Source organism: Perognathus longimembris, chromosome 28 (assembly GCF_023159225.1).
Source record: "Perognathus longimembris pacificus isolate PPM17 chromosome 28, ASM2315922v1, whole genome shotgun sequence".
Classification (NCBI taxonomy): domain Eukaryota; kingdom Metazoa; phylum Chordata; class Mammalia; order Rodentia; family Heteromyidae; genus Perognathus; species Perognathus longimembris.
In genome coordinates this window covers 56,244,609-56,261,013 of record NC_063188.1, presented here as the reverse complement: position 1 = coordinate 56,261,013, position 16,405 = coordinate 56,244,609, and the positions used below count along the sequence as shown (strand labels likewise).

Genomic DNA, 16,405 nt, shown 5'->3' with positions numbered 1-16,405 from the left:
ATGTTCTCAAGGTTTTGCAATCTGGCCCAGTAAGACATTTGATTTTTTTTTTGCCAGTCCTGGGACTTAAATTCAGGGCTAGCACCCCACCACTTGAGCCACAGCACAACTTTTGGCCTTTTCTGTTTATGTGGTGCTGAGAAATGGAACCTAGGGCTTCATGCATGCTAGGCAAGCACTCTACCACTAAGCCACATTCCCAGCCCCCAGTAAGACTTTTTAGGTGAGTATAAATGGGAAAGTAGTTTAGCAACATTACCAGGAAACTTATATAGAGTGTATCCCAAGGAAGTCACATAACACTTTGTTGGCCTTACATAGGAAGACGACGCACTAGAGTCTACTTTTAGGTCTGATCCCATATTAGGTGTAACTCAGCAACAAGCTAGAAAAATGATCTCAATTATGCCAATAGGATCCCAGCAGTAGTGACCAAAGCATGTATGCATCTGGTAGGAAGAAAATATTTGATCTTCAGTGGTTTAGTCTAGATCCAGTGTAGTTTACTTATCAAGGCAGATTTTAAGTTAAAAATATGAAAGTGAGGGCTGGGAATGTGGCCTAGGGGTAGAGTCCTTGCCTAGTATATATGAAGCCCTGGGTTCAATTCCTCAGCACCACATATATATAAAAAAAAAAGCCAGAAGTGGTGCTGTAGCTCAAGTGCTAAGAAGCCAGGAACTATGCTCAGGCCCTGAGTTGAAGCCCCAGAACTGGCAAAAAATATATGAAAGTGATATTGAACTCTATTGTTAGGAATGGTATTTTAAAAATTCCAATTACAGCCTTTTCAATTTAAGGGCAACGGGAAGAAACAAGGCTGTGGGAGTGAGCACAGAAAACAATGGGATCTAGAATGAGAAATTGAAGTGTGACTTAAGTAAGATCAAGTAATAGCTTAATTAAATACACTCAAAATGGACTTAGAAGTCTCAATCCAGCATTTCTATAACAAGTTGGCTAAACAGAGATTTGGTCAAAAAGGTAATTGACAAATGTGATTATCTTACCTTACAAATGTTACTTTGCATTGAAATATATGTTAGAAAGTAAAAATTAGCCCACTGACTAGGGTGTAGAAGTTGGAAATTTAAGTGCTGCTGTTAGTCACCTAATAGCAGAAAACTGCTCCCAAAAATAGAATTGCCAGGAAAAACACTATTAAGAAGTACTTAACTTTTGTACTAATGGAAAAAACCATTTGTACTCTTATTAAATAAGTCTAAATTTTAACTGAAGTGAAAAATATTGCAACTACATTTACATTTTCTATGCTAAAAATTAAGACAGCCTGTAAGTATATGGGCTCAAAACCAGCTACACTTTTGCAGTGAACCTAGAATATAATCTTTTCTTTATATTGTATCATCATCATCATCATCATCATCTTCATGTTTTCTCTTCAGCTGATTGGAATCATTGGCTGTGTTCTGTGATGAAACCATGTTGGTGGTAATCAGAATATTTTTGGGCCCAATCATAGAAGGATTAATCAAAACATTTTGAACTGGAGTTGTTGCAGGAACTGTGAACAGAAGGAAAGCCCATAAGCTGAATTACCTAGATTCCAAACCATGTAGTCCAAAACAACAAAATCCATGTAACTCATTAGGATGTTTCATTATTGTAGAGTACATCTGCACAGGTAATTATACTTCATTTAGAGATGAATGTATTTAAACTGGTACATAAGTCATATTAAAAGATACACAAGATTATAAACATATCTAAGCAATGTTAAAAAAGAAATTGTTTTAAAGAAGTTCTGTTGTTTTTTTCTTTTGTTGGTAGTGGGAAAAATTCAAGGCCTGGGCGCTGTCCTTGAGCTTTTTTACTCAAGGCTAGCACTATCCCACATTGAGCCACAGTGCTACTTCCAGTCTTCTCGTGATTAAGTGGAGATAAGAGTGTCACAGAGGTTCCTGCCTGGGATGGCTTTGAACCATGATCCTCAGATCTCAGCCTCTTGAGTAGTTAAGAGTATAGGCATGAGTCACTGGCACCAGGCTGAACTCTGATTATAGTTATATTTGAGAATCTGATGGTCAATGTTGAATGCTTTATCTCCCCCCTGAAAATGTTAGGTTTTTGTAAATTTGATACAATTTTAGAGGATTCAGACCCAATCTCAAGAATTTTGATTGGCAACACTCCCACAATCTTCCTGTTACACTAGAATAATTTAACATGCTGTAGGAACAGGAACCCTTCTGTAAGTTCAAATTAGTGAATGCTGTCTTCCCCCTCGCCCCCTCCAATCATGTTACCTGGTTTGAGAGGTGTGGCCTGAGAAGGTGGCATCTGCATTGTAAATCTTTGGCTTGCTGCTGTTCCTGGAGTTACAACTTTATTTGGGATAGAGACCGTTTGTGGGGTGGCTGGAGTTAATAACAGACCATGTTAGATAACTTACACAGATTTATATTCTACCTTCCTTAGCTTACTTCAAACTACCTTCAAAATAGGGGACAAAGTAAGAAAAGTATCATTAGATTTTTTTTTTTTTTTGGCCAGTCCTGGGGCTTGGACTCAGGGCCTGAGCACTGTCCCTGGCTTCTTCTTGCTCAAGGCTAGCACTCTGCCACTTGAGCCACAGCGCCACTTCTGGCCATTTTCTGTATATGTGGTGCTGGGGAATCGAACCCAGGGCCTCATGTATACGAGGCAAGCACTCTTGCCACTAGGCCACATCCCCAGCCCAGAAAAGTATCATTAGATTTTGAAAAGAGCAAAGTAAAATTTTTAACTTTACGAGTTTGTTTAGATGCTACAAATTACACTGCGAGCCTATTTAAGTTGTGGAGCAGTTGGCTAGCTAGCCTGCAATGCAATTTTCATTTTGACATATCTATACATGAAACAGACCGTGGTCAGACTCACCCCCATCCTTCCCCACTTTCCCAAACCAATTTCAACATGTTCCCCTGCTCCATTCGCACACAGGACCCTATTCTCCACCTCCACTTGCTCTCGCCTCCTGCCACTAGTACCCACAATCTAGACAGGACCTGCTTCACATTCTTTTCCTTTTGCTAGTCCTGTCATTTTTTTAGTGTATATAAGCACTGAATTTTCGCTAAATGAAACTATAAATTGAGAGTTTAAATAATATGTCTTTTGTACTTCGGTACGAGATTTTTTTTTTACACTCAAGGCCCCTTTCTAGGAAGGCATTCTACCTCCTGAGCCACATGCTCCCAACCATTTTCAAATAGGCTTACATATTTTTGTCTCTCAGTACACCTACTCTAACTTTGCGCTGGCTGGCCTTGAACCATAATTCTCCCTAATCACTCTCAAGTATCTGGGAGTACAAACATGAGCCACTGCACCCAGCCAAGAGGCAAGTAATTTTTTTTAATACTTATTTTTTATTTTATTATAAAGATGATGTACAGAGGAGTTACAGTTATGTAAGTCAGATAAAGAATATTTTTGGGGGGGATGGACAATGTCACCCTTTCCCTTGCTCTCTCCTGGTTTTTCTCTCCCATCCCTACCCACAAGCTGTATAGTTTGTTTTCCACATAAGGTCTAGTGAGTATCACTGCTGCATTTGTTCACCCTTTGTCCCTCCATTTGTGTGTCCCCCCTTACCCTCCCAAAGACAGATAAATGAACAAGACAAAAGAGAGCAACAAGGAAAAAACCTCATTTCCATTTCCTGGAGTTCATTTCGATGAGTATTATATGATCAGATGCACACAGGCATTGTGCCACTGTGTTCCTCTCCTAAAAGGGTAAGTTTTTTAGTTTAGTTTTCTTGGTCAGTCATGGGGCTTGACCTTGGGGCTAGGTGCCGTCTCTGAGCTTTTTCACTCAAGGGTAGTGCTCTACCACTTTAAGCCACAGCACTACTTCCAGTTTTTTGGTGGTTAATTGGACTTTCCTGCACAGGTTGCCTTTGAACTTGAATCCTCAGATCTCAGCCTCCTGAATAGCCACAGGCGCCTGGTGCTAAGTTTTTATTAATTACCTTAGGCGTCATTTTTAGTCTGTCACTTTTTTTTTTTGCCAGTCCTGGGACTTTAACTCAGGGCTAGCACCCCACCACTTGAGCCACAGCACCACTTCTGGCTTTTTTCTGTGTATGTGGTGCTAAGGAATTGAACCCAGGGCTTCATGCATGTTAGGCAAGCACTCTAGCACTAAGCCACATTTCCAGCCCAAATTCTTGTCACTTTTTGAGAATTAGAGGTTTACTATGCCCAGGAAGCTAAATCAAGATGCACCTAACTAAAGCTTGCCAGGCACTGGTGGCTCATGTCTATGTTCCTAGCTGTTGGGCAGTAAGTAAAGCCCCTGAGATTCTAACCTCCAATTAACCAACAAACTAGGTGTGACTCAACAGGCAGAGTTTTAGGGAAAAAGGTCAGGGACCGTGCCCAGGCCCTGAGGGGAGAGGAGGAGACAGAGAGAGGGAGGGGGAGGGAAGGAAGCTAATCAACTATATCCCCAGGTGGGCGCAGAAAGCTTAATTCCTTTTCAATGATCAGAAACTTTTTAAGCCGAAGAGGAACTGGGGATTAGAGAATGGTTCAATTTAAGTCACTTGTCATTTAATACTACCCCTTAATTTGTTTTTGGCAGTGCTGGAGAAGGAACTCAGGACTTGTACATGCTAGGGAAGCACTCTACCACTGATCTATGCTAATCTTTATTTTAAGGTATATCTCAATCACTCTATTCTATAAAATGTTCCTTGAATTGCTCACTTAGCAGTCTTACCTTCGGTCTCAAAGTCCCTTAACAGGTTATAGAAATCTTCACTGCCTAATCTCAGGCACAAGCTTACAATCCTGGGCTATCTTTTTGCTACTTGACTATTGTGCTTGCCCCTAACAGGTGCTGAACAAAGATTTGCTTAATGAATGAATGTTGCAAGACTTAGTATCTATACTGACAAATGACCTCTGAAAGAGACATTCACAGTCGGGTACCCGTGGCTCATACCTGTGATTGTAGCTACTCAGAAGGCTGAGATCTGTGGACTGAGGTTCAAAGCCAGTCCAGGAAGGAAAAGCCATGAGACTCATCTCAAATTAACTACTCAGAAAAAGCTGGAATTGGTGCTGTGGCTCAAGTAATAGAGCACTAGCTTTGAGCATAAGAGGCTCAGAGACAATGGCCAGGTCCTGAGTTCAAGCCCCAGGACTGAAAAACAACAAAAAAAGACATTCATGGGCTAGGAATGTGGCTTAGTGCTTGCCTAGCATGGAAGCCCTGGGTTCAATTCCTCAGTACCACACACACAGAAAAAGCCAGAAGTGGCGCTGTGGCTAAAAGGGTAGGGTGCTAGCCTTGAGCAAAAGAGACAGCTCAGAGACAGTGTGCCCAGGCCCTGAGTCAAGCCCCCGGACTGGTAAAAGAAAAAATAGACATTCATGGAGATGCATTTGTTTTGAATTCTTCCTTTGGCAAGGTCGTCTTTTCAAATCCCACAGCAGTAAGCAAGGCTGAGTTCAAACCCCAGTACTGGCAATCAATCAATGTTTAGTATAAAAACCACTATTTTCTGAAATACTTTTAGAATAACAGTGTTGGGCAATGTCAAATTTTCTACTCATTACAGTCTTAGTGGCTTTCTCAATTTGAAGTGTAGTAAAATTTATATTTTTGTAGTTTTACTATGAAGTGCCAGACTTTGAAGTCAGGCCCCATTTTACCACGTGAACCCCATTTTACCACGTGAACCCCATTTTAGAATCGAACCCTGAGCCAATCAGATTTGTACCTGTGTCCTAATCTTGCTTGCTTGAACACCTGATTCTTGTAACCTTGTTCTTTGCCTTTATTATAAGCCCTGTGTAATCACAGCTCGGGGCTCCCTCCTAACCTCCATTGTGTCGGTGGGTAGGACGAGGCCCGAGTTGCAGCTCGCTTAAATAAAGCCTTGCCTTGCTTTTGCATTTCGGAATGTCTGAGTCTCGGTGGTCTTCTTGGTGGTGGTTTCGCGACTTGGCACAACATTTGGGGTTTCGTCCGGGATGGCTCCAGAGACCCCCGAGACCCCAGACTCAGAAGGTAAGAAAATAGGGCAGTTCATTCTGTGTGTCTGTGTCTGTGTGATTTGTAGTTTTGTTTTCTGTTTAGGCCAGCCGCTTGAATCTGAACCTGTAGGTAGTGAAGGACCAGCCGGAGTGGACATGCTCGTATGGGCAGTCCTGGGGGACTTCCCCTCAAGCCCTCCACAGGGGGCTCAGGCTTCCCACTACCACCCTGGACCAGAAGGACTGGACCGGGAGGCCCTTCTAACGGGCGCCTGTCTAGTCCACTCTATATTCGGGGTTGTCTGGTCCACTCCTACACAGGAACGGGAGAGAGCGAGCCTCAAGACTGTGTGGTCTGCCCCCTCACAGGGGCAGGAGAGACTCAGTGAGACTGTGTGGTCTGCCCCCTCACAGGGGCAGGAGAGACACAGTGAGACTGTGTGGTCTGCCTCCTCACAGGGGCAGGAGAGACACAATCGAACCTGTAAGCCGCGGCTCCCTAAGTCTGTCTGTAAGTGTTGTCTGGTCTTTGTGCCTGTGATTATTTTTGTGTGTTTCTTTCTTGTGCTGTGCCTGACTGACAAACGGATGATGGGGAACGTTCCTTCCACCCCCCTGAACTTGACTTTACCTCACTGGAAAGATGTACAGGTGACAGCCCACAACCAGTCAATCAGTGAGAGTGTTCGCAAAAAAAGAACTCTAGGGGGACCCCCACCCAGCCTACTTAAGCAGAAAATTATTTGGTGCGCTAAAATATTTTACTAAGACTAAAAATGTTTTACTAAAACTATCAAGCCCTGGAAAATGAGGCTGGAGAATGGTAAAATCATTTGTTAAAGGTTTTTGTCTTAAAATGTATGGCCAATGCTTATTCAGCGCGCTTTAAGATCTTTTGAAAATGTATGTGTGTGTGCATGTGTGAGTGTGAACATGTTCAAGACTGCAGTATGATGCAAAACTAAGTTTGTTTAAAGTCAAAGGGTCATCAAGTTTGGGCATTACCAAATGCTTTGAAGGATTTCTCAGGGTTCTTTAATTAAAATTAAAAAAAATCAGAGCTAAGTGTCAGAAATTTGGATTTAAAAGGATACATATATATATATATATATTAAACTAATGGGGATAGAAGTAAACTCTCATTAACTCTATGTATGTAGGAAGAAACGGCAAAATGGGCCAATGTTTCTCACTAATATATTGGAAAGCTGAATGGATAAGTATTTCTAATTGTAATTCTTGCATTAAGGAAAAATTCAAAGGTCTTCATGCCATGCAGTAAATGGGACTGAAGAAAAAAAAGAGGCTCTTTTGAAACAAGCAGCCCGTAGGCAAAGGGTGGCACCTGGTTTCAGAATGCCTATGAGCTTCAGTTTTTCCGATGCAGATAAAAGCTAAAATGTTGTTAGTGTTAAAAAGGCTTTGGAAATCAAGAATACATTTCTAGATAAGAAATTTGGAAGTAAAATTGTCCTAAATAATTATTGCAAAGTGAGAAAAGGAGAATTATGGTTACCAAAATGTTTAATTGCCATTCCAGCTTCTTTGTAGGTTTTTTGTAACCATTTCCAGCAGGCCCACAGAGAAGCACAGGTGATTCCTACAAGTTTGTCAAGATCTAATACTGACCCTTAATAAGTTCCAGGTAAGAGAGCATGCCTAAAAACTACTTCTGTGTGGACCACCTTGTTGCTTATAATTGGAGTAAAGTGGCCCCTTATAAAGACTCACTGATCTGAATCTGCGGTTCAAAGCCAGCCCGGGCAAAGAAAGGTCCCTGTGAGAGACTTGTCTCTAAGCAGCCAGCAGAGTGCTGGGAACGGAGTTGTGTGGAACTCAAAGTGGTAGGGTGCTAGCCTTGAGCTGGAGAGCTGGGGGACAGCGCTCAGGCCCTGAGTCCAAGTCCAGTGAAAAGTCACTCCTCCTGGGACAAAAGTGATGGAGCATCCAGAGGCAGTAAGCCACTGCTTGGATGGCAGAGATGGTGTCAGATCCTAGAGTCACTCCTGTTTGGCCTTTCAAAAGTTAATCAAACCCGGGAAGTCCTGGAAGAATAGTTCATAAGCATGCCTTTCCAATGCCCATGTCTGTCTACTGGGCAGGAATTTGCCAGTCATCTGTGATAGTGGGTAGTAAGGGGAAGTTTGTCAAATGAGAGGATAGATTAAAATCTCACCCCACCCCCCGCATTTACTCAAAGCTCTGACTGGCAGTGAGAATTTTAAGCTGATACATTTGTTTAAAGCTTGTAGACCTGAGATTGTGTCCTTATTGAGATCTGTTAAAAGCCTGCAAAGGTAACTTTTTAGGTCATCAGAGATCAGTTCCCCAGCCAATCAGGAAAATGCTTTTACAAACTAGAATGTTAAAAGGCACAAATTTGTAAACCTGAAGTCACCCATCTGGGCTTCATATTAAAAGAGAGCAAGCGTTGGCTGTCAGATGCACGTAGACTGTGCTGAAAATCCCTGTGCCTAAATCAGCCAGACAAGTGAGAGTTCCTGGGAACAGACTTTAGTAGACCCAGGGCCATGAGCTTTGCCTCCTGTGCCCCAGTATTTCCAAGAAGGCTTGGAGTGGATAAAGAAAACTCCCATGGCCCACAAAACCCCTGGACAGAGAAGGAAACAATGACTGGTGGAAAACTTGTGAAGGGAAACTTATCCTGCCACAAGGGCTGGGTAAGGGGATCCTTAAGAGAATCTGACCTTCTCACATGGGAACCCGAAAAATGCAGGACTTGCTCCGACACTCCAAAGTGAAAATTAGACAAGGAGATCAACTTATTGAAGATACTGTTAAAAATTGCAAGGCCTGTCAGCTTACCAATGCCCCCAATCAACAAATTACTAAAGGAGCTTGCCTCTGGGGGGATAGGCCAGGTGTGTATTGGGAAGTAGATTTAAACCTGGAAAATTTGGATACAAATATTTGCTAGTTTTTGTAGATACCTTTTCAGGATGGGTTGAAGCCTATCCAACAAAGCATGAGACCGCGAATGTAGTGGCTAAGAAGATCCTGGAAGAAATCCTACCCAGGTATGGCTTCCCATCCACCACTGGGTCGGACAACGGACCGGCCTTCGTCTCAAAAGTAAGTCAGGGAATAGCCGCCGCACTGGGGACGGATTGGAAATTGCAATGTGCTTATAGACCCCAGAGTTCAGGACAGGTAGAGAAAATGAATCAGACTCTAAAAGAAACCTTAACTAAACTGGCCTTAGAGACTGGCGCAGACTGGGTGTCACTCCTTCCTTTTGCTCTGCTTAGAGTAAGAAATTCTCCCTATCAGCTTGGCTTTACTCCTTTTGAAATAATGTACGGGTACCCCCCGCCCATTATTCCTAGCCTTCAGACTGAATTGCTTGCTGATTTGGATGATGCTGAATTTTTGTGTAAACTCGATTATTTGCAGCTTGTGCACAAGAATGTGACCCCAACTTAAGGCATTATATGATTCTGCTTCTGTCCCTACCCCCCATTTATTCAGACCAGGGGACTGAAATCCTTAGAACCACGGTGGAAAGAACCCTAGACGGCATCGCCACTTGGGTTCATTGCTTCCACGCCAGGCCAGCTGACCCCTTTGCCCTGGACGACGACTACAGTGGTGGAACATGGGAGATCTCCAAGCACCCAACTCAGCCGCTTTGCCTTCGCCTCAAGAAAAGAAAGTTAGACTGAATATTGTTATAATTTTCTTTTTGCCTTCTTTCCTTACTACCCTGGCTAGTGTTGATGTTATTTTGGCAGCTCACTCCAAAGTGAGGTGACTCCCTTATTTTAGGTAGTTTTGGGCTTGCTCAGGAATACGGGTATAGCCACCCAACCCTTAGAGCACAGCTGAGAAGTTTATGTATTATTTCGTTGCTTACATTTGGATACTAAACACTATACAGCAAATGGTAAGTCTGTATAGCTGAAAGTTAATTTTCAGTTTGCAGTAATCCTGCAGTCCCTTGGTAAAGTAGACTAAGGTTATAGGTTCCTGGCTAGGTAAGGTCAACGCCCCTGAGTCAGCCTGAAGAAGTTACAGAAGATGGATGATCTTCACCCATCAGCCCCCCCTTTAAAACCGAGGGACCAGAGTTATTTTCGGATACTACTTTGGGCCCTACTGGCCCATGCCTTACCTCTATATCATCCCCTAGACATGCAAGCCATTGAAATGGACAGAATGGAGCCATGATTGGCTCCCAAGGTACCAAAAAGAAAAAGGGGGAAATGAAGTGCCAGACTTTGAAGTCAGGCCCCATTTTACCACATGAACCCCATTTTAGAATCGAACCCTGAGCCAATCAGATTTGTACCTGTGTCCTAATCTTGCTTGAACACCTGATTCTTGTAACCTTGTTCTTTGCCTTTATAAGCCCTGTGTAATCACAGCTCGGGGCTTCCTCCTAACCTCCGCTGTGTTGGTGGGTAGGACAAGGCCCGAGTTGCAGCTCACTTAAATAAAGCCTTGCCTTGCTTTTGCATTTCGGAATGTCTGAGTCTCGGTGGTCTTCTTGGTGGTGGTTTTGCGACTTGGCACAACTACTAGAGGATGAAATTACTAATGGAGGCACATATTTCTGACTCACCTTTTGGCATATATATGGATTATCCACTACACACACACACAATTCATAGTGGCAAGGCATTTCTTTACCAGCCAGGAAAATTATTTTCCCCTTTTACTTACCTACAGTAGGAGTAATGGGTCTGCTACCAACACCACCAACACTTAATCGTGGAACTAGTCTTCCTTGGTTAGGTCCCTAAAGGATTTAAAAATAAGACTTAATGTTAAGATTTGGGATCTAAACCTAACCAAGAATAAAATTACAATTGTTGATGTGAATTATTATTAGATAATCCATAAGGAGAATGTTTTGGTTTTCCTCTATCAGAGTTTTAAGTCTAATGTTTAAAACAATTTTTCACAAACATGTACATTTCTTTATGAATATAGGCATAATCTTACATATTTATTTTTTCATTTAATTCTATTTTTTTTGTTTATATGGTACTGAGGAATTGAACCCAGGGCCTCATGCATGCTAGGTAGGCACTCTACAACTAAGCCAAATTCACAGCCCTTGAACCTACATATCTAATCCTGTATCGTTAAGGTAAAGTTATCTGAATGGAGATGACAACTAACTTCTTTGGAATTTTTTTTGCCAGCCCTGGGGCTTGAACTCAGAGCCTGGACATTGTTCTTGAGACTCTTTGTGCTCAGGGCTAGTGCTCTACCAATTGAGCCACAGCACCAATTCCAGCCTTTTCTGAGTAGTTAATTGGAGATAAGCATCATGTGGGATGGCTTGGAACTAGATTTTCAGATCTCAGCCTCCTGAGTAGCTAGATTACTGATGTGAGCCACTGTAGCTTCGCTTCTTTGTAATTTTTTTTTTGCCAGTCTTGGGCCTTGGACTCAGGGCCTGAGCACTGTCCCTGGCTTCTTTTTGCTCAAGGCTAGCACTCTGCCACTTAAGCCACAGCGCCACTTCTGGCCATTTTCTATATATGTGGTGCTGGGGAATCGAACCCAGGGCTTCATGTATACGAGGCAAGTGCTCTTGCCACTAGGCCATATTCCCAGCCCCCGCTTCTTTGTAATTTTTAACTTACTAGTCCTGTATCTTCACCCCAAAATAAACAAAACCAGCAGGATGCTAATGGCTCATTCATGCTTGTTATCCTAGCTACATAGGAGACTGGGATAAGAGGATCTTGGTTTAGGGCCAGCCCATGCAGATAATAATGCAATCTCTAATCACCCAGCAAAAAGCCAGAACTACCATTGAGGCTCAAGTGGTAGCAAAACAGTCAGCAGTGAAAAATCTGAGCAAGAATCCTGGGTGCTATCTAAGGTCTAGGCCCGGCAAAAAGCAAAGCAATAAACCCCCAACAAAACCATCTTACAGTAAGAACGTTAAAAAATGCAATCCAATGTGGGGACTAATTTTTTTTAATGGTAACAGAGCCTCCTAAGAAAGAAAGGTGCGGGGCTGGGACATGACTCAAGTGGTAGAGCAACTGTCTAGTAAGCCCAAGGCCCTTGGTTCAGACCTAGGTGTCACCAAAAAAACCTAGAGGATTTACAGCCAGCACTAGTGGCTTACACCTGTAATCTTAGCTACTCAGGAGACTGAGATGTGAGAATGCTGTGGCTCAAAGTGGAAGAACACTAGCCTAGAGCAAAAAGAGGTCAGGGACAGGGCCCAGGCCCTGAGTTCAAGCCTCCCCCCAACCACAACAAAAGAAGAAAGGCTCAATTCCGGACAATGCATTAGTCACCCTATTATTGAAGACTACTTTGAATACGTTAGCATATTTTGGAGTTGCCAAATTTGGAAATTAATCTTAGTTCTGCTAAATAAACCCATAAATGAGTTCAAGCTTCTTTCCTGATGAGAAAAACATATACTGGATCAGATGAATACTAACATTCCTTCTAGTTCTACTTAAATTTAAAAATTAGTAAGTTATCTTAACTGCTAATGTACTGAATTTGCTTCTTAGTACAAGTTCTTTTATATTATTATTTAAATTATATTTTCATTATATTCTTATTTTTTATTATTTTTCTCTGGTATCTTTTGCCAGTCCTGGAGCTTGAACTCGGCCTGAGCACTGTCCCTGGCTTGTTTTTGCTCAAGGCTAGCACTCTACCACTTGAGCCACAGCGCCACTTCCGGCTTTTTCTGTTTATGTGGTACCATGGAATTGAACCCAGGGCTTCATGCATGCTAGGCAAGCACTCTACTGCTAAGCCACATTCCCAGCCCCAGAACAAGTTTTTAAAATAATAAATTCCTTTATCACTGTCAACTATTTTTTTTAAAAAGCAAAGCTAAAGCTTGTTTTTTTCTTGGTGCTGATTCTGGGGCTTGAACTCTGGGCCAGGGCGCTGTCTCTGAGCTTTTGTGCTCAAAGCTAGCACTCTTACCACTTGAGCCACAACACTTCTGGCTTTTCTGTTTATGTGGCACTAAGGAATCAACCCCAGGGCTTCATGCATGCTAAGCAAGTACTGTACTGCTAAGCCACATTCCCAGCCCCAGTACAAGATTAAAAAAATAAATTCCTTTTTCTGACAGTCCTGGGGCTTGAACTCGGGGCCTGAGCACTGTCCCTGGCTTCTTTTTGCTTAAGGCTAGCACTCTTACCACTTGAGCCACAGCTGCCACTTTTGGCTTTTTCTGTTTATGTGGTGCTGAGGAATCCAACCCAGGGCTTCATGCATGCTAGTAGGCAAACACTCCACTACGAAGCCACATTCCCAGCCCCCATACACATTTTTTTTTTTTTTGGCCAGTCCTGGGCCTTGGACTCAGGGCCTGAGCACTGTCCCGGCTTCTTTTTGCTCAAGGCTAGCACTCTGCCACTTGAGCCACAGCACCGCTTCTGGCTGTTTTCTGTATATGTGGTGCTGGGGAATCGAACCTAGGGCCTCGTGTATCCGAGGCAGGCACTCTTGCCACTAGGCTATATCCCCAGCCCCCCATACACATTTTTTTTTTTTTTGGCCAGTCGTGGGCCTTGGACTCAGGGCCTGAGCACTGTCCCTGGCTTCTTCCCGCTCAAGGCTAGCACTCTGCCACTTGAGCCACAGCGCCGCTTCTGGCCGTTTTCTGTATATGTGGTGCTGGGGAATCGAACCTAGGGCCTCGTGTATCCGAGGCAGGCACTCTTGCCACTAGGCTATATCCCCAGCCCCCCATACACATTTTTTAAAAAATAAATTATTTTATCAAAGTCAACTATTAAAAAAAAGAAAAGCTAACTAAAGCTTCTTACTTTTTTTTCTTGGTGTTGATTCTGGGGTTGAACTCTGGGCCTGGGCGCTCTCTCTGAGCTTTTGTGCTCAAGGCTAGCACTCCACCACTTGAGCCACAGCTCTACTTTTGGCTTTTTTTCCCGGGTGATTAATTGGAGATGAGTCTCACAGATTTTCCTGCCTGGGCTAGCTTTGAAAAGCAATCCTCAGATCTCAGCCTCCTGAATAACTAGGACTGCAGGCTTGAAGGTGATACTTACCTTTTTAATTAAGGACTTCAGCCTATAATTAGGAGCTGTTAAGCAGTATCTATCAGGTGGCAGTCGAGGTCCTGAATATGGCTTGATGAGTGGCAAAGGAGTTTGATTTTTCTGTCTTGCAATGTCCAGTAGAAACTAAAAGAAAAATTCTCATTAGAACTCCATGTTTAAAACAACAGTAAGTAAAATAACTTAAATATTTGCTCACGTCTCTCGGGGGCGGGGAGGTAAAAGACTGGTCAGCTCGACATTGGATTGCCAATCTCACATCATCTGCATCAACATTAGGTTTCTTAGCATGGCTTGAATAAATTTTTGCATCATCCAGAATTGTAGTAACATATCCTTTAAGAACAAAACATTTTTTTCTTAAACACATGAAGATTGCTTATGGCTCCTTTGTCTTAAAAGGTTCCTCTAATTTTTGTAGTTTGTTTTTACGATTAATTGGTGTATACAAAATACATTTTCTTTTTTTTCTGCCACGTGTTGGGCTTGAACTCAGGGCCTGGCACTGTCCCTGAGCTGTTTTGCTCAAGGCTAGAGCTCTACCACTTTGAGCCACAGCTGCACTTCGTTTTAGGTGGTTAATTGGAGATAAGATTCTCACAGACTTTCCTGCCTGGTCTGGGTTTGAACCTGGATCCTTAGATCTGTTTCCTGAAAAGCTAGAATTACAGGTATGAATCATCAGTGCCCAGCCAGAATACATTTTCAAGAAACCCTTCCCTAGCTGCTTTGTAATACTTTAGTGCATATCGATAACTGTTCACACAATTTGTTTCTAAAATGTTTGCTTTAATGTTTACTTTTATCTTCACAATACATGTTCCTTTCAACTCACACGTTTTGGTGTTTAACTTACGGAAAGCAAATTCCAGCATCTGATTTATAACCCTTGGTTCATATTCGGTGATTCCCATATCCTTCAGGATCTGTGCCATCACCTGTGGAATAAATTCCCAGATGCAAAATATAGGTCTTTGAAATCAAGGCTGGATTGAAGGATTTACTTGTGTATACAAGGTCCCCTCCCTACAACTCTAAACTTAATTCCCTCCTTGTTCTACGGGTGTGTCAGTGATCACACAAAATCGGTCATATGGTCACGATAACTTTTGGGGCAGGGGCAGTGAAGGGGGGGGGGCAAGGATAGATGGAAAAGACCTAGGTTGGCTCTTTCAGCACAAGCAGGAGTGGCTCCAAGTAGTTGTCATTTGGCGATGAGGGTGTCGAGCTAGTATCAGAACCCAGGAGACAGAATCGGAGCATGCAGATAAGGTGAGGCAAGGCAGCAGGGAACCAAGACCCAGGAGACAGATGCAGGAAGTCGGTAGGTACTTACTTCGTGGATCACAATACTCAGGAGGAGTTTCATGGGAGGAGTTACATGGGAACAGCCGGCCGGGGGGAACCCCGGTGGCCTGGGCGACCCTTCATCGCCCTTTTCTCTCTGGGTTTCCATCTGGGGCTTACCCGCTGGGCCTGGATCGCACCAGGAGCCATGGCCTGCCCCTCAATGGTCCCACTTACCAACGCATCCCTCGGAGCGGTCTTGAGAGGCGCCATCTTGTTGGGCTCCATATTAGACCGGCTGTCGTCGTCAGAGGCTAAGGAGCCGCTTGGGGACCGTTGGGTCGGGCTCCACCCCTGTGGAGGAGGAAGGCGAGGTTTTCACGTGTGGGAGAGGCCGTCTCGGAGCAGCTAATCAGATCCAGAGCGGATGGCAGGAACCACAAGCTGCGCGCTTAGCACTGGAGACACAGGGGAGGCGGGGCGCAGAGGGACGGGGCGAGGCCAAGGGCAGATCCAGGTCATGGATGGGGCGGGGCTAAAGGCGGGGAAAGAGGCGGGGCGAGGCGAGTCAAAAGGCTGGGTGGAGCAGAGAGAGGCTTGGGCTGGGAAGGTGCCAGGAAAATTGGAAAGGGCTGCTGCCAAGGTTCCCTTAAACCTAAATGAAGCTCTGAGCCAAGAAATTAGAGGTCCTAAAGTTGCCTCAGTGGTAGGATTGCATCGTCAAACAAAGAACCACAGTGACAACACACGTTTTTGGCATAAGCCTATTCTACAGGTTTGCACGAGCAGTACTTAATCAGGTGGATGTACTAAAATTTATGTAGGTGTCCAGGATTTCGATTCGCTCAATCTGGGACCCTTACTCAATAATAGCCTATTCTCCTCACTTAAGACTTTGACTAGCCCATTAAGTTAATGCCCTCAGCCGAGAGATGTGGCTGCACCTGTAGAATGCCTGCCTAGCCAGCTCAAGGCCCACAGTTTAAACCCCACTGCAGGGCAAGGGTGTGTGTGAAAAAAAATTAAACCCAAGCCACAAACCCGAAGTAGGCCAAGAGAGCTTAAAAGCCAAAGTGCCCCTCCCCACCTCCA

General features: G+C 43.6%; 1 protein-coding gene across 2 annotated transcripts; it reads right to left on the bottom strand.

The window, feature by feature from the left end:
- Positions 1-674: 674 nt before the first annotated feature.
- Positions 675-15,790, bottom strand: Taf9b (TATA-box binding protein associated factor 9b). 2 transcript variants are annotated; one of them, XM_048335848.1, is made up of 7 exons: positions 15,551-15,790; positions 14,883-14,964; positions 14,226-14,362; positions 14,018-14,152; positions 10,674-10,749; positions 2,268-2,378; positions 675-1,525 (listed from the first exon to the last, which is right to left on the bottom strand). In XM_048335848.1, exons 1-7 carry the CDS (start codon positions 15,599-15,601, stop codon positions 1,356-1,358), a joined length of 762 nt encoding a protein of 253 aa, XP_048191805.1. In that variant the 5' UTR covers positions 15,602-15,790; the 3' UTR covers positions 675-1,355. The 2 variants fall into 2 exon arrangements, with proteins under 2 accessions (XP_048191805.1, XP_048191806.1); XM_048335849.1 differs by lacking the exon at positions 2,268-2,378.
- Positions 15,791-16,405: the final 615 nt, after the last annotated feature.